Source organism: Melanostigma gelatinosum (genome assembly GCF_949748355.1).
Source record: "Melanostigma gelatinosum genome assembly, chromosome: 24".
Taxonomy (NCBI): Eukaryota; Metazoa; Chordata; class Actinopteri; order Perciformes; family Zoarcidae; genus Melanostigma; species Melanostigma gelatinosum.
Genome location: NC_136657.1, coordinates 1486478 through 1511816, shown reverse-complemented (window position 1 = coordinate 1511816; position 25339 = coordinate 1486478). Strand labels below are relative to the sequence as shown.

The following is a 25339-nucleotide window of genomic DNA, read 5'->3' as shown; positions in this document are numbered from 1 at the left end:
GGACAATTATCAACCGTTCTACCCGCCAGGTTGTACTTCAGTTAGTAAACGTTAGCCTACCCATTCTGACTAACGTTAAATTAACGCTAGCAACTAAGCTAATGTCACTGCAAACGTTAACCGTTCCTTTGCTTGCTGAAGAGTACAACATTATCTTTGGATACGTTTTGGCTAATAACGACAACGAGCGGGACGAAACCTAACACCCACATAAAACTATTATTTTTGCATAATAGACGGAGAAAGAAAGCACAACCTGACATTGGGTATGCAGGTGAAGGCCACATACTAATGTCGACGCCTGGTCGAAAAGCAGGCAGGGTGTGGCGCTAGCTAAGTCAGGTAACGTTAACTAAGTCAGGTAGCTCCACGTGAATAACAAAAAAGTAATAAATGTTGTCAAAATATCCATTCTGATATGTAGAAAAAACTATAAATTCTAGCAAACTTTCATAGCCTTACCTTCAAATGCTTCTCAAGTGGAATATGATTAATTTCTCCCTCGTGGCGTGTCGCTGCTTCGTTATGGTTCGTGCTCAAAGTGTGCACACGGACCTACTGGCTTGGGTTGCCAGTTCCGCTTGATTTCCCGCCCAGCTGGATTGTTTTTCAAAATACAGCTGATGAATTGATATGAATAATAATAAACTCTGGTCAGAGGTTTAGGTTTCCTTTTTTTGTAAATTGCACCCGCTAAAAATACGATTTGATTTTTGGAATCAATTTATTTGGTAAAAGAATGAATCTCTTGCACAGGTGATGGAGAGAGGGTTGTGTTGGAAAAATACAGAATGATACATGCATAATGCTTGTACTTTTCCATGACTGTGCACTTGTTTGCATTTAGCCTTCAATTCCATATGACCTTGCTAATCACAGATATCACAGTCGCTTCAAAGAGGTGCACACCTGGGCAGGCAGCCACACTATTACATATGAATCAACCAAGAAGATGGTTCAAACCTTCACTATATCATGTGTGAAAGTTGTTTGTCACCGTATAAAACACAGGGACTTAGTGACAGAGCTCTGAGCAAGCTACGAGATGTGCTGTGACTCTGCTCCTTCTTGCAAGAATAAATCTCCTGATTTTTGATTCCACACAGTACAATTTTTCTAACAGGTTTCCCTCTTTCTTCCATTGTGCATTTGTTTTAACTGGACAAAATGTAGACACACTAGAAGTTTAACTTTTACTAAAATGGGTAAAAAAAACAAATCCTAAGGGTCATAAAGCCTGCTCAGTGGGTTTCTGTAACGTTTTCCTCTTTACAGTTTTTAAAACATTTAATTGGTGGTGATATTCCAGCCTCGGAACATTTGTTGTTTTCTGGGTCTAAGGGCAAAAATGTAACTTCAATGGCAGGTGTAATCTTTTGTGCACCTGTATCCAATAGGAACAGACGTTTTTACAGGTTATTCCAGCTATGGATAGACGGCTTTCTTGGACAGTTCATATTTAAAAAGATCACAGGAAAATGTGGAAAATGCAGTTAATTTTATTGTTGAATCATTGCATTAAAACTATTTGTTAGTTTTAATAAATCACAGTATAATGTACATATTCTGTGTAAATAAATAGTGCTCCATAGCCACGGAAGAAGGGTGGACTGAGCAGTCAGTCCAGTTCCTCGGAGCATGTGATCCATTCCAGCACGTCTGCTACTTGAGTTAGAACGCAGTGCATTGTGGGACGTAGGTTGACGGTGAAGTCAAGATGGCTGTGAACCTCAGGCAGAGCGAAGAGCCTGCTGTAGGAAGGCCGTGAAGGACATTTTTAATAAAATATCCTTCTTCGCTGCCGGTTTAGACTTTTAAAGTTGTAATCAATCTGTGGAAGACTTGATACAATCACAGAGAGCAACAGGATAACAAACAACAGAGGATAAAGTCTCGTATGAATTCCGACGAGAAGGAGGACTGTGAGTGTGCGCCACCGCAGGCCGAGACCAGCCCTGCAGGAGGACCATATAGGTGGGGATGCCGACAGGAAAGAGTCGAGGCTGCCGGAGAATCACTGATACCGATAGCTAGCGAGATGTTGCTGCCAGCTCTGTGGATGCTATTGCCCTGTTGTTTTATCAGCATAGTGAGACACAGTTTGTAGCAAGCATTGGTTTATTAAAGAGTGAAAATTGTTTTTACTTTAGAAGCGTCCGCTCTGCATGAATACTATTTAAAATAAGGCCAGCGTGCTAGCTAGTTGTTGCTACATTAGCTTGCTAAATCAGCGTCAGGATATTCAGGTCCCTGTCTTTTCGACTAACTAACTCACTTCACTGTTGTCGAATGTAACATTTTCTTAAATGAAAGCAGTAACCGCGTACGTGTATTAACTATGGCTACACATTTAGCAGAATAATCATTCTAAGGCTAACGCACAGACTCAAATGTGGCTTTTAACGTAGCGTGTCATTTTCTCATCGTTCCCGAGGCACAGCAATATGTAAATGAAAACAAGTTGTAACGAGCAACAGTGTCTGTTGTAATGCAGCACAGCGTGTCCTCTGCTGTATTTCTGATCGTTACTGTCTGTTGTTCAACTAGAGACTACGAGGAGCCTGAAATAGAAAACCCAGAAGCAAGCCGAATGTAAGTCACATATCCGTGTGTGTGTGTGTGTGTGTGTGTGTGTGTGTGTGTGTGTGTGTGTGTGTGTGTGTGTGTGTGTGTGTGTGTGTGTGTGTGTGTGTGTGTGTGTGTGTGTGTGTGTGTGTGTGTGTGTGTGTGTGTGTGTGTGTGTGTGTGTGAGAGAGAGAGCATGTGTTTAACACTCACACCACTATTGTTTTGGTCTCTTTCTTCTAAGCTCCGTTGACTGTTGTTATCATATTATATGTACATGGTGAACCATAGTGATATACACCTTGAAACAAGGAAAGCGACACTAGCATGGTCAAATCCAAGAGGTCTTTGTTAATATGTTGATCCTGGTGCAGAGCTCAGCACTCAGTAGCACTTTTATGATGACACAGATCATTTGAGTTATTGTAGGAGTAAAACAAATAGTCTTCATCAGCAATGAAGATCACTAATAGATATGGTTGAGAGTGCTGTACAATGCTAGACCTAGGTTAAGAATGAACAGTGATAATCAATCTTAAGAGACATTTATCCAAAATGTCTAGTCAATACATTCAGCTGCATTCATGTCATATGGTAGTTTCTGTAATTACCAGTTTCTTACTTTTAAATAATGTTTATGTCGCCAACGTCAAACATCTCCTTTATTTCCAACTTTAGCGTTTAAAAACAGAAATTCCATAATTGGAAAAAATGTAATCTCATTTAATGGAAGGGGTGATATATTTGTCAATGCACTGTATTTTTAGAACGCAACCAAACATGCAGTCATGAAACTGTCTTGAGTAGTGAGATGAAATGAAAACTGAAGAATGATTGTTAGGCTGTAAACATGGTCATCAATCCCATATTGTACTAAGGGCTGTTAATGATGAAAGAAGTGGATTGATTCCCGCAGTACTTCTAAATGTGTTGTGCCTTACCCCTGCAGGAAGCGAGCAGCTGCCAAACATCTAATAGAGCGCTACTACCACCAGTTAACAGAGGGCTGTGGGAATGAGTCCTGCTCCAACTCATGGTGTGCCTCATCAGCCGGCTTCACCCGCATGGATAACAACGCAGCGGCCGTCAAATCCCTGGAGCTCTACAAGGTCAACGCCAAGCTATGTGACCCCCACCCCTCAAAGAAAGTCACTGCCTCAGCCTACCTGGAGAGCAGCGCTCACAGCAACTCCGCCTGCAGTAACCGGAAGTTGACCCATAAAGATGTCCACTCTGTACGGGACAATTTCAAAGGTAAGTCGATGCCCCACACTCAGGATTCACACACAGAGTTTAATCTGAAAGTTGAATCAGTTTTGTTTTTATTTCTAACCACGAAATGTTTGACTCTGTATATAGATGTAAATTACCTGACGGAGGAGAAAGTGTATGAGATCTTGGACATCTGTGGAGAGAAGGAAGATTACTCTCCGCTGATCAGGGTAATAGGTCGGGTGTTCTCCAGTGCTGAAGGCCTGGTGCAGAGCTTCAGGAGGTCCAAACCTCACACTAAAGAGGAACTCAAATCCCTCCAAGGTAAGGACGAGGACAAGGACGAGGATGAGAAGGAGGCCGCTGCCTGTTCTGCTACAGCTATGGAGGAGGACTCCCCCGCCTCCTCTTCGTCATCAAGGCTCGGAGAGGGCTCCTCGGGGGAAAATGATGTCCAAAAGCTGGGCCCTGATGAGGTTTCGGTGGACATCGACGCTGTGCGGCGGGTCTTTGAGCGCCTGCTGTCCAATGAGAAGATAGAAGCTGCCTTCCTGAATGCACTGGTCTATCTCTCACCAAACGTAGAGTGCGATCTGACGTACCACAATGTGTATTCACGAGACCCAAACTACCTGAACCTGTTTGTTATAGTGATGGAAAACAGCAACCTCCACAGCCCAGAGTACCTGGAGATCGCCCTCCCCCAGTTTTGCAAGGCCATGAGCAAACTCCCTCTGGCAGCTCTGGCCAAACTGGCACGCTTGTGGTCGCACTACAGCACAGAGCAGATTCGGCGCATGGTGGAGACCTTCCAGCAGCTCATTACCTACAAGGTGATCAGTAACGAGTTCAACAGCCGCAACCTGGTCAACGATGATGACGCAGTGGTGGCAGCCACCAGGTGCTTGAAGATCGTCTACTATGCAAACGTGCTGGGCGGCGACCTCGACATGGGGCACAACGAGGACGAGGACGAGGAGCCCATCCCAGAGTCCAGTGAGCTCACGCTGCAGGAGCTGCTGGGGGAGGAACGGCGAAGCAAGAAGGGCCCTCGGGTGGACCCGCTGGAGACGGAGTTGGGGATCCGCACCAACGACTGCCGACGTCCGCTCATTGCCTTTGAGGAGTTTGTCAATGAACCTTTAAACGAGGTGCTGGAGATGGACAAGGACTACACTTTCTTTAAGGTTGAAACTGAAAACAAGTTCTCCTTTATGACCTGCCCCTTCATCCTGAACGCTGTCACCAAGAACCTGGGTCTGTACTATGACAACCGCATCCGCATGTACAGCGAGCGGCGTATTACTGTGCTCTACAGTCTGGTGCAGGGTCAGCAGCTCAACCCCTACCTGAGGCTCAAAGTGCGGAGAGACCACATTATTGATGACGCTCTGGTCAGGGTACGTGTGTGCCAGTTCTCTGCATCTTAATTATTTGAAACATTCTTGTTATTTTGATACATTTAGTGCACATTGCACTGACATGTTTCTCTTGTGTGTCTTTAGCTGGAAATGATAGCAATGGAGAATCCTGCAGACTTAAAGAAGCAGCTGTATGTGGAGTTTGAAGGAGAGCAAGGCGTTGATGAAGGAGGTGTTTCCAAAGAATTCTTCCAGCTGGTGGTGGAGGAGATCTTCAACCCAGATATTGGTAAGAAAACACAACTAGCAAATACTGTAAGTAGGACACCAGGGGCGGGTAGTAATCAGGGTAGGAAATTTACATATTTTTTTTTGGGGCAATTTCTGCCCCCACTGACTGAAATCCAGGGGCATTTTCAAAAAATTGGGGGTGCTTTTTGAAACTTGTGAAATAACATTTAACCTTTGTTCAAAATAATAAATATACTTATTTAGGCTTATAGTATATGAGCAATTGTCATCAAATGGCAATAAGACTATTAGGCAGTAGTACACAGATTCAAAGTGTTTTCTTAGATTTAGTTTTCCACAAAAAACAAACATAAATCAGACAATCATATTCAATTTCATTCTTATTTCTTTGTGGTTATTTATTGTCATTACATTTTTTTAACAATTATTAAGTCAACGATGCCTTGATTACATATACATCAGTCATTGTATGGAATTATTGAGAAAGATATTTTTGTAGCACCTCAAATATTGTGATATTACCCATTTTTGTCCTGAACTGCGTTACGGACCTGCATTAGTCATTGTGTGGAATTTTTGAGAAACTCTTTTATAGCACCTTAAAAATAAAAGAAAATGTGCCATTTGAAGGTACAAATTCAGTTCAGAGTTTTTGCTTCGTAAAATATCTTAATTGACTGTCAATTTATTCATTTCCAGCAACCCTCAACTCAAAGAATAAAGACACTTTAGGTGTATTTTCCCTTTAACTCACAAGATGCAGGTAGCATGTTTTATACTTAATGTGAATATAATTAATTTAATCTAATTTCCATTATGCAATATTTATACTTTGTTGGCATCTTATTCTGAAAACCGGATGTTTCGTCTGAAGAAACCGGATGTTGTCTCACGTTAATCTTTCCGTTAACTTTCAAAGTCCTTCGCTCGCTCCCGATCTGCGCCGTTTGAATGAGTTTACCGTGACTTTCAGCATATAGGTGCACGAACATGTAAGTGTCTGCTGAGTTGACCGCAGTCTCGCAGTAGGTCTGATTAAGAAGCGCTTCGTTTTTTAAAAATTCGTTTAGAAAGTTCGGGGGCATTGTTTGCCCCTCTCCTAGTGATATCGGGGGCAAAATGATATTTCTTAGGGGCATTTTTGCCCTTTGCCCTCGTGTATTTCCGACGCTGGTAGTAATGCATATGAGTAAAAACATCAGATTTTGAGGAACGTTGACTGTCCTTTTTTAAAGATTTCCTTTTGCTCATATTTTTGTGGGTCAGTAATCTACTTTTATCTGTGCTACATTTTCCATTTCAACTTTTGTTACAACTAGTCAGGAGCAATGAGAAGCTCTATGAACACACAGACATTACTCCTAGATCTTTACAGAGATGATCACTGTTTGCATTCCTAAATGCAGCTCCTTTAAGGATTGCATGTTCTACTAATCAGGGGATGTCTCATGCATTTTGGTGAATGTCCTTTTTTTTTAACTTCAACACTTTGGGTGGTACTTCACGCCCACGCCACCTGTTGCTCCTTTTTAATTTCCTAGTTAAAGTGAGTAAAGTCTAGTTTAAAAAGATGGGATTGAGGAGCAGTGAAGTAAAATATAACTAATTACTAAAAAATAACCTACCAAAGGCCCTAAAGCACATAAACAATATGCAAATTCACTGTATGCTACTTATTGTGTACGTCTTTGGAAAACACTGTAGTACATTTGCCTGACAGATAAATGTTACTGGTTACATTTCACAAAATATAAGAAATGAAATATGAAGCATCATTAATCTGCAGCTTCATATCAGAACCTTGAACAGACGTTGAGTAACTTTACGTTGTTTTCATAAGGCCTCTCTTTCTCTCTTGAGGTAGATATTTGACTTCAGTCCGGAAAAACACATCCAAGTCACAGCTGACCGCCAGTCCTACTAATGAAAGAAGTGTGACCGGAGAAATAAAGAAATCAAAATGTACCAGTGGTTACGACGAGGGACGATGTAGATCGTCCCTCGTGATTGGCTGCTGGCCGCACTGTCAGACAAAGTGTTGATCGCAGCAGAGGACGTGATCATTGAAAGCATCAAGCCTGTTTTCATGTCCTCTTTTCCTCCCGCAGGCATGTTCACGTACGACGAGCGCACCAAACTGTTTTGGTTCAACTCTTCATCATTGGAAAACGAAGGCCAGTACACTCTGATCGGCATCGTCCTGGGTCTGGCCATCTACAACAACTGTATTCTGGATGTCCACTTCCCCATGGTGGTCTACAGGAAGCTGATGGGCAAGAAAGGAACTTTCAGGGACTTAGCTGATGCCAACCCGGTAAGGACCCCCACCCCCCCCTCGCCGTCAAATGTGCTCATTGTTCTCAGTTAGCTTTGGAACTAATCCGCACATTTTCACTTGATGAGTAAAACTAAGTGTGATATGTGTCTGTGCTGAACTCTGTTGTAAAGGTTCTCTACCAGAGTCTGAAGGAGCTGCTGGAGTATGAAGGCAGCGTGGAGGAGGACATGATGATCACCTTCCAGATTTCACAGACGGACCTGTTTGGGAACCCACTCATGTATGATTTAAGGGAAAATGGGGACAAGATTCCAGTCACAAATGAAAACCGAAAGGTGAGCCAGACACAAATTATGAAGCGTTTTCTCGAGGGCTTACCCTAAGACGAGAGTTCATAGGATTCAAAGCTCGTATTTTGCCATGGCATCAGCAAGACTAATTATATATATTCTTTGTTGTTGTTTGGTCAATAGTAAAAAATAAAAAAAACCCATCAGAATTTCAAACAGGCCAAAGGTAACTTTAGCGTATTTGGCTCAGTTTCATGAGACTACTTGGGAAGGAGGTCTCTGTGAAGTAAAGCAGGCCGACCACAGGACTGTGTGATAGTAGATCTGAAAGAATTCAATCGCTGAACCTACTCATGAACGGTCAACAAGACACTCCTGTGAGTGATCTATGTTGGTAACGCATCAGGGGCCAGCATGTGAGTGTTTCCTCTGATCCGTCAGGTTTGGTTCTAACTTGTGTAGAAACTAAACGGACTCACTGAGGTGAGGTTTGTAAAAGGATCAGTGGAGTAGTCCGGTTACGGAGCGTAGAGAGCCAGAGGAACTGCTTCATGCTTCATGCTTCATGCTCACACTCCTGTCAAAGTGTAGGAAAGAGCACTGCTGTGGCCAGAGGAGGGACAGCTGAGTTTGGCTCAGGTTCTGTAGAACAGGTTCTGTAAGCAATGACGCATTAAAGGTGCATTGTAGGAGAATTATAGTGGCAGATCTTTCTTTCTAGAGCCAGTGTTTGGTTTGTCCTTTCTGTGGCGCTTTTAAGGGCTCATTTTACTATCACCAAAACATCAATTCTAAGTTTCTGGTGATTATACAGTAAAGAAAACATACTTATTAATATTATATTACATCTGTGGCAAATCTATCTTCAAGGCTAGATAGCTCTTCGCTAAGTGGGAAAAGATAACTGATGTGTGTGTGTGCAGGAGTTCGTGGATCAGTATGCAGAGTACATGCTGAACAAAAGTGTGGAGAAGCAGTTCAAAGCCTTCAGGAGAGGCTTCCACATGGTCACCAACGAGTCTCCGCTCAAGTACCTGTTCAGACCAGAGGAAATCGAGCTGCTGATCTGTGGAAGCAGGGTGAGATGTGTAACCAGACATTTGAATGTGTTCCTCAGTCGTGTCTTTGAGCTTACAGCCTTTATTTTGTCCTTGTCACGTGCTGCAGAACCTGGATTTTCTAGCACTTGAAGAGACGACAGAATACGATGGAGGTTACAACAGAGATTCTCGAATCATCAAGTAAGAGATGTTTGTGTTTGGTGGTTCAGGATGTGCTCACAGGCTATCATTCCGGTATGAGTATATACCCTACTGACCTGGGAACAGGTGGTCAGGATCACGGTGTAAGTACTGGCATCCTGTTGACATGTTAACACTGCACTCTCTCTGTCTGTTTGCATCGCAGGGAGTTCTGGGAGACGTTGCACTTGTTTGGGGAGGACCAGAAGCGCCTCTTCCTGCAGTTCACCACTGGCACCGACAGAGCACCTGTGGGGGGGCTGGGCAAGCTGAAGATGATCATCGCCAAGAACGGCTCCGACACTGACAGGTGGGCCCCCCCGATCCATTCTGCTGCTGCTCGGCTTTTCCTGTACTGTCCTTCCTGGAGGAAAGAGCTGCCTTATGTTAAGGGAGACCTCGTGTCTCCGACTCACTTCAGGGCACTGAGTGAGTCTGAATGTGAGCGGTGGCACGCAGACAGTTTATCTACAGCAGAGAATTAGCTGCAGCCAACATCCGTACAGAAGCTAATCAAGCCAATCACAACCTTTCACCAGTAGAGCTGGATAGAGCTGATAATAATAATAATAATAATAATAAACAATAGAAGAACAATAGGTCCCCCCCTCCGACTACGTCGGTGCTCGGGCCCTCATTAATATGATACGACTGCCTCTTTATGACCTACGTAAGTGAACCAGAGTGTCAGAGAGAAGATTCTTTATTTCTATACAGTTCTTTGGATTCTGGTGAAATCAGATGAAGTCATGCAGGTTCACCAGAAACTCCTTCAGCTCAGACTCCGGCAGAGACCGGTCCACCGTGGACAGACCCAGATCCTCCAGCAGAGACCGGTCCGAGAGCAAACTGAGGAGTGGGATCAAGTCTTTGTCCATCCATGGTTCTTACAGGCTGTCTGTGTGACCAGCTGTGCTTTGTTTTGTCTCGGCAGGTTACCGACGTCTCACACCTGCTTCAATGTACTGCTGCTGCCTGAATACAGCAACAAGGAGAAGCTGAAGGAGAGACTGCTGAAAGCCATCACCTATGCCAAAGGCTTCGGCATGCTCTGAGCCCGGCTCCAAGCGGACTCGTTCTCAGAAAGCCCATCAGACCCTGCCCTTCCTTTATCAGACACAGTCTAAGAGGTGAAAACCAGTATGTTTTGAGGAAAGTCCATAATGAAACAGGAGACTGGTTCCAATAGAGCTTTCCAGTAGTTCTTGTACTGTGCCTGCATCATCCCACATGAGTCCGTGTAAGCACAGAGATCTCCTGATCAAAGTCCCACCACACATCCACACTATGTGAGTGTGCAGCAGCCTCCCGTCTTTTCTATGTACAGAGAGGATCATTGTCCTTATTTATTTCCAGCTTCAAACGGGTTCTTTTTCATGCCTGCCTGTTGGGATAGCTTCCCTACTTGGGGTTAATATTAAAATATGTAAATTTGGGACAATTCACGAACTAGTCAATACAAACCCGTTTATTGAACAAAAATGTGTTAAAGTAGACGTGACCACCGCAGGTTAGACTAAAATCGTGTCAGAGCTGTGTAAGTGCACTTAGACATTTTCAGAATGTTTGTTTTGTGGCCACAGGCTGCCGTCATTGTTTGAAGCATTTTATTTCCATGTCTTCCTGTGTTGACGATTCTAAATAAAATCAGTATTTATATGTCAGTGCGGTTGGAACTACGACACCTGTTGGAGGATGTGCACTTGTAGACGCGTCACTGCGGATGCTGTCAGAGACGGGAAGCACTTTGTGGAGTCTGTCTGGCTTAGTCTCTGTTCAGTTTAACCCCAGTTCATCTGGAGCCCCACATGTAGACCGATAGACGGACTCAGCTCTGGTACCTGGTGGTCTGTGGTCTCTGGCTGTGGTGCCACCGTTCATTTAGGTACAGCATGTATGTATTCACAAAGATCCCAGAGGGGGCAGGCTAGCACTGTGATGATGAGGATAGAAGTCTGAGCACAATGTGAACAAAGTGATGGTTAAGTCAAAGCTGTAACTTGGCTCAGTCCACCTGAAGCTACTGATGTTTGCTTTTAGATCCATAATGCAAAGTAATATCCGTGTAAACCTGCTCTGACCTCTCACTAATGTGTTTGTATGATGGACAGGGAAACTAACTTATCCACCATCAAGTCAGAGGATGAATTTAAATGTCTCAAAGACCGGTGACCTACTTCTGTTGCACAAACGCACAGCTGTCACCTTGGAGCTGTTAGTGCAACACATGTATTTAGGCTAACTGTCTGCTCTAAGCTCGGCTCAGCGTGCCTGCAGCTAGGTACAGATACCACTGACAGTGATGGTCTGCTCTGACTCTGTGGACGCGTCACTGGGATCACATTTCTGTTTGGATCTGTCCCAGTCGATGAGCCTGAAAACAGGTGTAACCACTGTCTCTGGAACAGTCCTAAATAGTTAAGAGTACTATTGAACAATCATTTAAACCACTTATTTGAAAGTAGCTATGATAGGTGTGGTGGGTCACTGTGTATAGTAGCTCTATTCTACACGATACACACACATTACAGACCATGTGCTGTGTGTTTTCTATTGTTCTTGGGTTTCTCTCTACCGTTGGGTGTATCCAGTACAATATGAAGATCAGGTTTAGTCTTTTCAAGTCAAGCTTTACTTAAAGGTCTCTATCAGACAGACATGTTAACACAGGCGTGATGTTCATTGTGATAGATTACAATGCTTATCGATTTTTACCTTGAGCAGTGTAAGAAATCCAAAAGCATACATACCGGTACATGAGATCATGTTCAGTGATGTAAGACATGCACACACTCTTTCCTTTCACGTTGACCTTTTGTTTAACTTTCAAATAAGTGGTTGAGATCATTGTGGTGAACTTAATAAAGGTGTTTGTTAACCCTGAGCTGTTGCGCTGTCTGAACAGTTTCCCCTCTTCTTTTAGATTTGTTGTTAAATGGTGAAGCATTTATGACCATCTTTTCAGAGTCCTGGTCCTAATCGGTACATGGAGCTGGCTCATGCGTCGTTACTAGTTACCTAGTGGTCCTACATGGGGGCAGATAGTGACCCCTGTCTCAGAATGTCAATGTCTTCTTCCTGCTGTCTTGTGTTTATGTTGAGGACCACCAAGAGACTGAATGAACACTAGAAACAGACCGACTGTGTGAACACCAGACCCAAACCACCCTCAGCATCCACTTGGAAGAGGTCATGGAGCAGGAGTCAGTGGACAGCTGAGGAAAGACAGACAGAGGTTACCATGAGCCCATCACGTCATTACTCCTGAGCCAGCTTCATGGTAGCTAAGCAGCTTTTTGGCCACAGCTGTTATTTAAGGAACAAACAAATATTCCAATGGAGTCCGAGCAGATGGGAGTTGTGTTGTCTCTGGTGAATGAGGTTCCTGCTGCCCTAGTGATGCGTCTGCAGGAGGTCTGTCCACACTGCTGTACACACCAACCCTGAGCCATTCTTTCTGTTCTCTTGCGCTTACTTTGTCATCGTCATGGTTTCAGACGGACCTGGGCAACACGACGTTGGAGAACGGTCTTCATTGGAGGGTGATGGAGAGTTACTTCAGCATATTGTATGTTCGTAATACTGCAGTATCCTCGACCATGTGGAACTCTATCACTTCAAACAAAGGTTCAGGATTACTGTCCTGTTGTTGAGCCCAGGTCTGGTTTCAGCTGTTTAACATTAATGTGTAACTGCGTTTTGATGCTGCTCACGTGAACATGTGAAAGGGCTCTAGAGCCAAGTGGAGATCAAAGGTCAATCTGATCTTGGAAAGGAAGGTGGTTTTCATCGACTGGCATTCTAAAAGATACAAACTGATGAAAGGCTACAAGTATTCCGTGTTGTGAAAACATGCTAAATAAAGTTGACAGCTTTTTTCCAACTTGTGTCGCCTTCTAACCTGATTTGAGTCCACGGGTCCTGAATGTCTCCATGCTCGGCTCTTTATTGGTGATCTCAGTCAGTGAACTATTTCTGATAAACACTCAAACACGTACATCAGGAACATGAAACGTATGTCCCACTAAGAAGCGCACCTCTCTTCGACCATTTCACTTGTTAATGGGTTAACAAGGCTAAGAGTCTAAAGACATGCTGGTCTGTGAGGCTGAACTCTGACGATCTGGACAATTTTGTGTTGTCCTCAGAAATTATTTCAGCATTATTCTATTTTCCTTTAGCAGAGAATTCAAGACCGTGAAATCAATCAACTAAACAGTAACTCAGTACTTTTCTTTCTTACTCTGGAAGCATAGTCTCTTCAGACGCTATGCCACAGACTGCAGGTTCCACCGACTGGAACATATATATGTATATAGTGTGTGGTGGATCAACACAGTCTCTTGGAACCCTGGTAGTCCTCACTGAATTTTGGAAGCTCCTAAAGATGTAATGATGCAACGTTTAGACCAACAGGTCCTGAAGACAAATAGGCGAACTACCCAGCCACACACTACTGTGTGATCAACATTTGACAGATGTTTCCCTGTACTAATAAGCCCATAATGTGTACTTACATTGTACTCTCCGTTGGTCTGTTCTGCCTTCATGGAAATACACACAGACTGATTTAAAATCTGTTTATTTAAGACGGTTCTTGAAAAACCGACCCAGGAAACAGTACTTTTTGTTACCTTTTGTTACTCAGTACAAACTCTTTTTTGTTTCATATAAAAGGGCCAAACATTACACAAACAGCTGTTATGGGACTTTGCTGAATATATAAGTCCAAAATAAAGTGCACGATCACAGAACACCTGTTTAAAGGACATAAACAAGACTAAGAGAATCTGACCAAGTATTCTATACCCTATTATGGTACCAGACAGTTTTTGGATATTCAGTAGGAACAGAATTCTGTTGGTACTTCTAAAGTATTGAGTTACCAGCCATCTGAATGTCTATGTGCTCATATACTGTATAGAAGCCAGCCACTGTCCCATTTGGTGTGAAGAAAGAGTCCGACAGTAGACCAAGCCAAGTTCTACTCATTGTTGACTCTGAGGGTTTGGACCTGGTCTGACATGTTACTGAGCCGTTGTTTGAGTTTACGCTGAGAAGATTCATACTGGGCTGTCAACTTCCGCAATTTGACCATCATAACGTCCAAACTGGTTTCGAGCTGATTGACTTTATTCTCCAAGTCTTTGGCGTCGGTAGCACCGACCAGCGATTCATCTATGAGATCATCTTTCATCAGGATGGCCTTTCCCTTTTCCTCCAGTATATCCTTAGCATCCGGGTACTCAATGAGAGCCTCCATCAGGTCGTCTTTGGACAAGGCAAACAGATCAGAGTAGCCCACACTTCGGATGTTGGCTGTCCTTCGGTTTCCTGCCTTACTGCCCTTGATACCGAGGATGCTGATTTCTCCGAAGTATGCCCCATCACTGAGGACCACAAACTGGGTGACCCCATCATCTGCTACTACAGCCAGCTTTCCTCCTTTGATGATGTACATCTCCCTGCCAATGTCCCCCTTCTTACAGATGTAGTCGCCAGGACTGAACACTTGAGGCTGAAGTTTGAGGACCAACTCAACAAGCAAACCTGCTTCACAGTCTTGAAAGATGCTCACTTTTCTTAGTGTTTCCAGATGTACGTTGATGGCTATCTCAGCCTTGAGCTTGTCTGGCAGGTTCTTCAGCACCAGCTTCTCATCACAGGTTTTCTCTTCTGTCCACAGATAGTCAAACCACTTCACCACTCTTACCTCCAGATCTTTTGTGACCTTCCGAAATTCCATGTATTGCTTTATAGAGTCAACCTTAGCCTGGAACTCTACTCGCGCAGCATTCATGTTGGAAATCATGGCGCCAACATTGCCTACAATTGTAGCAAAGATTAGAACCCCAGTGAGGAAGTCAGCTACCACAAAGAAGTATTCAATGTCTCGGACCGGGGGTGGTGTCTCACCAATAGTGGTCAGGGTGAGAGTGGACCAGTAAAAACAGTAGATGTACTGCCTGACCAGGCGAGCAAACTCTGGATTCTTTACACTGGGATATACCCAGGTGTCTGAGCCAAAGCCCAGCACCTTGGAGATGGCAAAGTAGATGCAACCATTCCAGTGGATGATGATGATGAGGTAAAGGACAAGATTAACAATTCGGAAGATGTTGGGGAAATTTGTTCGAGTTTCCGTCCGGTCAAATAACTCAAAGAGTCGGGCTAACCTAAAGAGACGGTTGAACCGCCACTCTGGGTTGTTGATTCCAATTTTGAAGAATACAATATCTGTGGGAATCAATGATATGATGTCGAATCTGAACTGCCGTGTCTTCATGTACTTTGCTTTCAGGATTTTTTTATCCCGTACAAGAAGACCTTGCTCCAGAAAACCTGTTGACACATTCGAATCAGTGATATTATTAGCATAATCTAACAACCCAAGTTTCCTTTCATGTTCACACATTCAGCAGAGTGTCTGTCACTGACCTGTCCTGGCTCTCACAAAGGTGTCAATGCAGTAGAGGGCATCTGAGGTGTAGTCCAAAGCCATCATCAGCACCACATTTCCATACTGTAGCTCATTAAAACAAGACCTACAGGGAAGCGCAACCATGACAAAGACCTGGGTAACAACAGTCAGGTACAGAAGAAAGACAAAATGGCATGAAGTCAGACCTGGCCACCAGGAAGATCAGGTTGTAGAACACTGGGATGGATATTGTGCACAGCCAGTAGTAGTACATATCTGTGGCGGGGTCCATGGTCCACACCTCCTTTCTGAATGAGGAAAGATGTTTCAGTGAATACCTCTTGTTTATACTCAGCAAAGAGAGGGACTGAGGTTCAAGTATTGGACTGGTCAATTTGTCCAGCCCTACTTGTACCGGAAACTATTGTCTACACATGAGTCATGACCAAGTTTAGAAAAGGGTTACAATCAACTGTCTTTCCAAAGAGACTTTCACATATTAGGATCTCAGAATTGTCAGAATTAAGAGCAAATGTGTGTAAAACCACAAACAAGTTGTCTAAAAGTCACGTGTGATGGAAAGTTGCAGCTGTAGAAACTAGCATGTGGTACTCACGGTTCTTCTCTTTTAACATCTTTCTTGTCGTCTTTCTTGTCGTCTTTCTTATCATCCTTTTTGGGTTCCTCTGTCTTGCCATCTTTTTTGCTGTAAATGTCCAGAAACAGGCAGGTGACATAAATATTTGGATCCTACCCATTCAGCAGCCTGACAGAGCCTTGGGGGGGGGGGGGGGGGATATCTGATCAACCAATGGCTTAACCTTATGTGTCATTGTTGGCTTTTGATGTCACAAGACAGACTGATTTCATGCAACTGAATTTGCTGTAATCTCTTTACATGGTGTTGTATGGTTTACATAGTGTTTGACTGTAGTGGAGGAGATGGAACACTATCTCTACATGTAAATGTCACAAATCATCTTACCCATCATTGTTGTTGCAGTTGTTCATGTTTTGAGCAGCTTGGGCCCACCGACCACTGGAAGACAAACGAAGAATGACATGCGTTTGTGACCCAGATGTGCATCAGTCTAACATCATGACGATCATCCAACAACACAGCAGTGTGTCATAAAAGACCACTGTACCACCACACTGCTGCCCGCTGCTCATAAGACTAACAAATGAAATATGTTATGAAGAATCATATTCACTCAATATATATATATAAATATCATCACATGAGCCACAGTAAAAACACTGTAGTGTACAACAACAGGTCACCAGTCTATAGCCGGACCCACACACAAACCAGACCGACATTGACACGCCCACTTACACACACAATTTACACAGGCTCCTCCCCCCTCTCAGTTCTCTCTTCTCATTGGACGCTGGGAGGCTGGGTGTGAATCCCTGTTGTGTTTTCTGTACTGAGTTTTGTGTGTGAGTAAGGACTGAACAATTGAACAAAAAGTCTTGGTCAGGTCCTCCAGCAGTGAGCTCCTCCTGGACTGGATGGAGGTGTACAGCTCACCTGCTGCTGGTCCTCGCGGTGTCCTCTGTCCGCTGGCTGCTGAGGCTGGACTCTGCAGGACCAACACTGCTCCTCCCAAAGTGCATCATGTGGGACAGCCTTGGAAAGAAGACACTGTCACAATATCAAATGCATCACAGAGCGTCTCCAGCAGAGGGTTTGGCTCCCTGTGGATTATTAGGAGGAACAATAAGTCGACTTACAGAAGGCCTTTCCGGGTTCACTTGTTTCTTTTGTCCCAAGTCATTTGTCTTGTTGTCTTGAGAGAGTGTTTTGAATTCTGGATTTCAAAAGAGAACATCTTGGCTGTTGAGACATGGAAGTGTGATTCGGTGGTCTATAAGCTTCACTGGTGTCCATGTAAACATGCTGTCAGGAGCCCTCAGGGTAAGTGTCTTCTATAAATGCTGCACACTGCGTGTTCTTGCTCAGAGGGCTCCACATGACTCCTGGATCATTCGAGACGAAAAAGAGTCGAATTAAATAGCCACGAAAGGGAATTTTATTTTGCTCAGAAAACAAACAAAACCAAATTCAAACCAAAAGAGTGTTTCTGCGCTTAAATGGAGCACCAGAGCAGCCAAGTGGGTGGTGCTAGGGGCTCTGGGCAAACAGGATCAATAGAAGTGACCATGTTATCATCACAGCATCCAGCCAATACATGTCTGAATCAGTTGAGACTTCTAATCATCATATTTTACACCATTAAGTGTCCTTGGTAAGTAGCTTTAACAACAAGAACTCACTTCAGTTTACAGTGATACTGTGTAGTATAAGGCCTTCCGCTCATTATGTCAGTGTTAATATCTTTACATATCTAAAGGAAAAGAGTGTAAGACAGGATGTATGGTGGGGGAAAGTCTTGTTCAGCATCTGATGTACGCGGATGACTTAGTGGTCCTGTCTCCTTGTGCAGTATGACATCAAGTTCAACTCTCAAAAGAGTGTTATCGTGATCGCTAAAACCAAGGAGGATCAGAAGCTACATTTCCCCTCTTTCGTATGGGAGGTCAAGAGCTAAATGTGGTGCACAAAATGAAACATTTGGGTCACATCATCAGGAATGACCTCAGTGATGATGACGATGTGCAGCGGCAGTGTTGCATATTGTATGCTCACGCTAATATGCTGGCACTTGATTTCATATGTGTAGAGATGATGTTGAAGCAGCTCTCTGCAGAGCCGACTGTACTCACTGTACGCAGCCCAGCTGTGGTGCAGCTGGAGTAAAGCCAACATGAAGAAGACTCAGGTCCATTTCATGATGCTTTTACAATCTTGCTCAAGCGTCCAAGATGGACGAGTGCAAGTCAGATGTTTGTGAGTCGTAATGTTCCTTCCATGCTGTGTTGAGGAATTTTATTTACAAATGTTAAATGACTCAGAACATGTAATTATAAAAGCCTGAACTGATCCAACACAAAGTGACACAAGATGTACTTCTTGTTTCTTGTGTTTAACAACGAGTGATTTATTGTTTTTGTAACTGCAATGATTACACTTGTGTTTTGGTGTCCTTGTATTGTATTTTATATGTTGTTGCTGTATTTGTTTGCTGTTGTTTTGTTGATACTATATGGACTCGAGTCTGAAATAAAAGTTGATTGACATGAGTCATAACTGGGCTTATCCATAGTGTGTATATCCATACTGTGTACGTCCATAGAGAACTGCTGCACTGCTTTCCTGACCCTGACACAGCACTGAACTGGGAGCTAAACTCCAGTGGACTGGACAAACTGCTTTTGATTTCCACTCAGATGTGGATGTACTCATACACTTCGGATGTCTCAATGCGTCAAAGTTGATGTTCTAGTCTTTGTCTTTTACGAACAGGTCAGGTTCACGTCACATTCGTGCCAGTGAAGAGGAGGAGCAGCAGACTGGGACACAGTGGGACATGGTTCTGTTTGGGTTTAGTCCCATTAGCTCAGCATGTTAACTCAAATCCTTCTCTGCCAGATTACATCAGCGGAAATTAGATTTACAACCCGCTGTGACTCGTTAAACTCAGGACTTCAGAGAAGTTCTCTTTTCTGATCACACTGTAACATTAAAAACAAGCACCATCTACTGTGTACACTTGGTTTACCTGAATGTGAGGGATGATGATGATGATGATGATGAAAAAAAGTCAGGGTGAGCTCTGAATGAATCCCATTTTGTTCCTGGTTGGTTCTTCCTCCTTCACATCAACTGACTGAGGCTCAGATACATACGGTAAATGCGTCTTCTAACACAGGTCACAGGAGCACAGCTCCTTCGGTTCATCCACTCTGCACGACCTCAGAGGATGAAGGGAGAGGTGGAGGAGGAGGGGAGGAGGAGGGGAGGAGGAAGAGGGAGAGGAAGAGGAGGAGGAGGAGGAGGAGGAAAGAATCATTTTCTCTGGCTTTATGACTTGACAGTAGGAAATTGATCTTTGTGATACAGTCTTTCAACATCATGACACACAACAAGATCTTCTGTTACAAATATCACTGAACAGATAACCGGACTGATTGGAGTGGGAGCCACCTCTTTATTCATATCCCTTCCAGTCTGAGTAAATCCTCTTAGTGTGTGAGGCAGCAGACTCCAGCCCTGAGCTCAGCCTGTGACAGCTGCTGTGAAAGTGAGAGCAGCAAACACAGAGAGTACATCACAGGTCACTTCTTCTCATTTTCTCTAATGTCGTGTATGTAGAAAGCCCTGGAGAGTGCTTATATCACACTGAACACCTTCAGCAATTGTCTACAAGTGTACATCTGCACTAATGTAATAATATAATATAATAATCTACCTGGCTAATGTAATAATATAATAAAATAATCTATCTGGCTAATGTAATAATATAATAAAATAATCTATCTGGCTAATGTAATAATATGATAAAATAATCTATCTGGCTAATGTAATAATATAATTTAATAAGCTATCTGGCTAATGTAATAATATGATAAAATAATCGATCTGGCTAATGTAATAATATAATATAATAATCGATCTGGCTAATGTAATAATATAATAAAATAATCGATCTGGCTAATGTAATAATATAATATAATAATCGATCTGGCTAATGTAATAATATAATAAAATAATCGATCTGGCTAATGTAATAATATAATATAATAATCTATCTGGCTAATGTAATAATATAATATAATAATCGATCTGGCTAATGTAATAATATAATATAATAATCGATCTGGCTAATGTAATAATATAATATAATAATCGATCTGGCTAATGTAATAATATAATAAAATAATCGATCTGGCTAATGTAATAATATAATAAAATAATCGATCTGGCTAATGTAATAATATAATATAATAATCGATCTGGCTAATGTAATAATATAATATAATAATCGATCTGGCTAATGTAATAATATAATATAATAATCGATCTGGCTAATGTAATAATATAATAAAATAATCTATCTGGCTAATGTAATAATATAATAAAATAATCTATCTGGCTAATGTAATAATATAATAGGGTTAGGGGCAGATATTAAAGAGTGTCACTTGGATGAAACACAATCAGAAATCAGTGAAATCTGTAAAATTTGTAAAAAAAACACATCAGTTCAATGTGAAAACACATTTGAATGGAAAGCTCTGTGAACATCCACAGAAGGATGATGGAACTGAAATGTCAATGACACAATCGTCCAGTGACTGCTCTCAGTGACGTATAGGTCACTTAATGGTTGAACTCCAGCAACCAATGAGGAAAAGATGCCATAATGACCCCTGCAGCTACAAAACCGGGTGAAAAGATGAATCCTAACCCGAGGACACCAGAGGAAGCCAAATCAACCACCACAGAGTAGAGATGGAAGAATTTGATTCAACAAACAATTCTACTATCATCCAACAAGATGTAGCAACCATGTTGTGTTTAAGATACGTCACAAAGAGGACTTTCTGAGGGGAAAGTCAAAATAACTACATACTGGGACCAGCGTCAGCAGTGTAATGAAATGATTCCTAAACAAAAAAATGGATCCAGTGCTAAGTTAGTCTTTGAATTACAATGAAAAGTACAAGTCAAATCAGACATTTTGTCACACTTGTGATGAATGCTGTGTACTGCTCTGTCTGCAGCCTCATCAAGTTTCTCCTGCAGGGATCAGATCTGTTGTAAGCTGGTCTCCAGGTTGCAATGCTCATTGTATGACACTGGAGGTCCTCCTTATTTAATACTGGCCCCATGAGCATTCCTAATTGCTGAGCTGCTTTGGATGCAGCTTGTTGTCTCCAGTGTCTCCCAGGTTGCACTGCTCACTGAATCCTCTCTTGGTTGTTCTAATATAACAGCAAATCAAATATCGGTTTGCATGACTGTACTATTCTTTCCTTTCATTCTTTAGAGAAAAGTGCCCTCTAGGTACCCTTCCAGCAAAAACACGTGATGAAGTGCCTTCGAGGTTACTCTCACTGTGGAGAAAATATGATGAAGCGTCTTCTATCGTGTTCTTACTGTGTAGAAAATATAATGAAGCGTCTTCTATCGTGCTCTTACTGTGTAGAAAATATGATGAAGCGTCTTCTATCGTGTTCTTACTGTGTAGAAAATATGATGAAGCGTCTTCTATCGTGTTCTTACTGTGTAGAAAATATGATGAAGCGTCTTCTATCGTGCTCTTACTGTGTAGAAAATATGATGAAGCGTCTTCTATCGTGCTCTTACTGTGTAGAAAATATGATGAAGCGTCTTCTATCGTGTTCTTACTGTGTAGAAAATATGATGAAGCGTCTTCTATCGTGTTCTTACTGTGTAGAAAATATAATGAAGCGTCTTCTATCGTGCTCTTACTGTGTAGAAAATATGATGAAGCGTCTTCTATCGTGTTCTTACTGTGTAGAAAATATGATGAAGCGTCTTCTATCGTGTTCTTACTGTGTAGAAAATATGATGAAGCGTCTTCTATCGTGTTCTTACTGTGTAGAAAATATGATGAAGCGTCTTCTATCGTGCTCTTACTGTGTAGAAAATATGATGAAGCGTCTTCTATCGTGCTCTTACTGTGTAGAAAATATGATGAAGCGTCTTCTATCGTGTTCTTACTGTGTAGAAAATATGATGAAGCGTCTTCTATCGTGTTCTTACTGTGTAGAAAATATAATGAAGCGTCTTCTATCGTGCTCTTACTGTGTAGAAAATATGATGAAGCGTCTTCTATCGTGTTCTTACTGTGTAGAAAATATGATGAAGCGTCTTCTATCGTGTTCTTACTGTGTAGAAAATATGATGAAGCGTCTTCTATCGTGTTCTTACTGTGTAGAAAATATGATGAAGCGTCTTCTATCGTGCTCTTACTGTGTAGAAAATATAATGAAGCGTCTTCTATCGTGTTCTTACTGTGTAGAAAATATGATGAAGCGTCTTCTATCGTGTTCTTACTGTGTAGAAAATATGATGAAGCGTCTTCTATCGTGTTCTTACTGTGTAGAAAATATGATGAAGCGTCTTCTATCGTGTTCTTACTGTGTAGAAAATATGATGAAGCGTCTTCTATCGTGCTCTTACTGTGTAGAAAATATGATGAAGCGTCTTCTATCGTGCTCTTACTGTGTAGAAAATATGATGAAGCGTCTTCTATCGTGTTCTCACTGTGTAGAAAATATGATGAAGCGTCTTCTATCGTGCTCTTACTGTGTAGAAAATATGATGAAGCGTCTTCTATCGTGCTCTTACTGTGTAGAAAATATGATGAAGCGTCTTCTATCGTGTTCTTACTGTGTAGAAAATATGATGAAGCGTCTTCTATCGTGCTCTTACTGTGTAGAAAATATAATGAAGCGTCTTCTATCGTGTTCTTACTGTGTAGAAAATATGATGAAGCGTCTTCTATCGTGCTCTTACTGTGTAGACAATATGATGAAGCGTCTTCTATCGTGCTCTTACTGTGTAGAAAATATGATGAAGCGTCTTCTATCGTGCTCTTACTGTGTAGAAAATATGATGAAGCGTCTTCTATCGTGCTCTTACTGTGTAGAAAATATGATGAAGCGTCTTCTATCGTGTTCTTACTGTGTAGAAAATATGATGAAGCATCTTCTATCGTGCTCTTACTGTGTAGAAAATATGATGAAGCGTCTTCTATCGTGCTCTTACTGTGGAGAAAATATGATGAAGCATCTTCTATCGTGCTCTTACTGTGTAGAAAATATAATGAAGCGTCTTCTATCGTGCTCTTACTGTGTAGAAAATATGATGAAGCGTCTTCTATCGTGTTCTTACTGTGTAGAAAATATGATGAAGCATCTTCTATCGTGCTCTTACTGTGTAGAAAATATAATGAAGCGTCTTCTATCGTGCTCTTACTGTGTAGAAAATATGATGAAGCATCTTCTATCGTGCTCTTACTGTGTAGAAAATATAATGAAGCGTCTTCTATCGTGCTCTTACTGTGTAGAAAATATGATGAAGCGTCTTCTATCGTGCTCTTACTGTGTAGAAAATATGATGAAGCGTCTTCTATCGTGTTCTTACTGTGGAGAAAATATGATGAAGCGTCTTCTATCGTGTTCTTACTGTGTAGAAAATATGATGAAGCGTCTTCTATCGTGCTCTTACTGTGTAGAAAATATGATGAAGCGTCTTCTATCGTGTTCTTACTGTGTAGAAAATATGATGAAGCGTCTTCTATCGTGTTCTTACTGTGTAGAAAATATGATGAAGCGTCTTCTATCGTGTTCTTACTGTGTAGAAAATATGATGAAGCATCTTCTATTGTGTTCTTACTGTGTAGAAAATATGATGAAGCGTCTTCTATCGTGCTCTTACTGTGTAGAAAATATGATGAAGCGTCTTCTATCGTGCTCTTACTGTGTAGAAAATATGATGAAGCGTCTTCTATTGTGTTCTTACTGTGTAGAAAATATGATGAAGCATCTTCTATTGTGTTCTTACTGTGTAGAAAATATGATGAAGCATCTTCTATTGTGTTCTTACTGTGTAGAAAATATGATGAAGCGTCTTCTATCGTGTTCTTACTGTGGAGAAAATATGATGAAGTGTCTTCTATCGTGTTCTTACTGTGGAGAAAATATGATGAAGCGTCTTCTATCGTGTTCTTACTGTGGAGAAAATATGATGAAGCATCTTCTATCGTGCTCTTACTGTGGAGAAAATATGATGAAGCGTCTTCTATCGTGCTCTTACTGTGGAGAAAATATGATGAAGCGTCTTCTATCGTGTTCTTACTGTGTAGAAAATATGATGAAGCGTCTTCTATCGTGTTCTCACTGTGTAGAAAATATGATGAAGCATCTTCTATCGTGTTCTTACTGTGTAGAAAATATGATGAAGCGTCTTCTATCGTGTTCTCACTGTGTAGAAAATATGATGAAGCATCTTCTATCGTGTTCTTACTGTGTAGAAAATATGATGAAGCATCTTCTATCGTGTTCTCACTGTGTAGAAAATATGATGAAGCGTCTTCTATCGTGTTCTCACTGTGTAGAAAATATGATGAAGCATCTTCTATCGTGTTCTTACTGTGTAGAAAATATGATGAAGCGTCTTCTATCGTGTTCTCACTGTGTAGAAAATATGATGAAGCATCTTCTATCGTGTTCTTACTGTGTAGAAAATATGATGAAGCGTCTTCTATCGTGTTCTCACTGTGTAGAAAATATGATGAAGCATCTTCTATCGTGTTCTCACTGTGTAGAAAATATAATGAAGCGTCTTCTATCGTGCTCTTACTGTGTAGAAAATATGATGAAGCATCTTCTATCGTGCTCTTACTGTGTAGAAAATATGATGAAGCATCTTCTATCGTGCTCTTACTGTGTAGAAAATATAATGAAGCGTCTTCTATCGTGCTCTTACTGTGTAGAAAATATGATGAAGCGTCTTCTATCGTGTTCTTACTGTGGAGAAAATATGATGAAGCGTCTTCTATCGTGTTCTTACTGTGTAGAAAATATGATGAAGCGTCTTCTATCGTGTTCTTACTGTGTAGAAAATATGATGAAGCATCTTCTATTGTGTTCTTACTGTGTAGAAAATATGATGAAGCGTCTTCTATCGTGTTCTTACTGTGGAGAAAATATGATGAAGCGTCTTCTATCGTGTTCTTACTGTGGAGAAAATATGATGAAGCATCTTCTATCTTGTTCTTACTGTGTAGAAAATATGATGAAGCGTCTTCTATCGTGTTCTTACTGTGTAGAAAATA

At 41.8% G+C, this 25339-nt stretch overlaps 2 protein-coding genes across 2 annotated transcripts; one reads left to right on the top strand and one right to left on the bottom strand.

The window, feature by feature from the left end:
• The first annotated feature begins 1711 nt into the window (after positions 1 to 1711).
• Positions 1712 to 12083, top strand: LOC306797007 (ubiquitin-protein ligase E3A-like). The gene is made up of 11 exons (XM_079296155.1): positions 1712 to 1974; positions 2548 to 2592; positions 3515 to 3819; positions 3925 to 5177; positions 5283 to 5427; positions 7499 to 7704; positions 7839 to 8003; positions 8882 to 9037; positions 9126 to 9199; positions 9366 to 9509; positions 10134 to 12083. The coding sequence occupies exons 1-11, from the start codon at positions 1898 to 1900 to the stop codon at positions 10252 to 10254; spliced, it is 2691 nt and encodes an 896-aa protein (XP_079152281.1). The 5' UTR covers positions 1712 to 1897; the 3' UTR covers positions 10255 to 12083.
• A 2100-nt stretch (positions 12084 to 14183) lies between these two features.
• On the bottom strand, positions 14184 to 17243 carry LOC306797444 (cyclic nucleotide-gated channel cone photoreceptor subunit alpha-like; the record flags this gene model as incomplete). Its single annotated transcript, XM_079296810.1, has 5 exons — positions 14184 to 15541; positions 15638 to 15744; positions 15827 to 15928; positions 16237 to 16326; positions 17158 to 17243. 5 exons carry the CDS (start codon positions 17241 to 17243, stop codon positions 14184 to 14186), a joined length of 1743 nt encoding a protein of 580 aa, XP_079152936.1.
• Positions 17244 to 25339: the final 8096 nt, after the last annotated feature.

Coding starts and splice junctions, on each gene's coding strand:
- LOC306797007 (XM_079296155.1), top strand. CDS start 1,898: ATGAATTCCGACGAGAAGGAGGACTGTGAGTGTGCGCCACCGCAGGCC. Junction 8,004..8,881: donor TCACAAATGAAAACCGAAAG/GTGAGCCAGACA, acceptor GTGTGTGTGCAG/GAGTTCGTGGATCAGTATGC. Junction 9,038..9,125: donor TGCTGATCTGTGGAAGCAGG/GTGAGATGTGTA, acceptor CACGTGCTGCAG/AACCTGGATTTTCTAGCACT.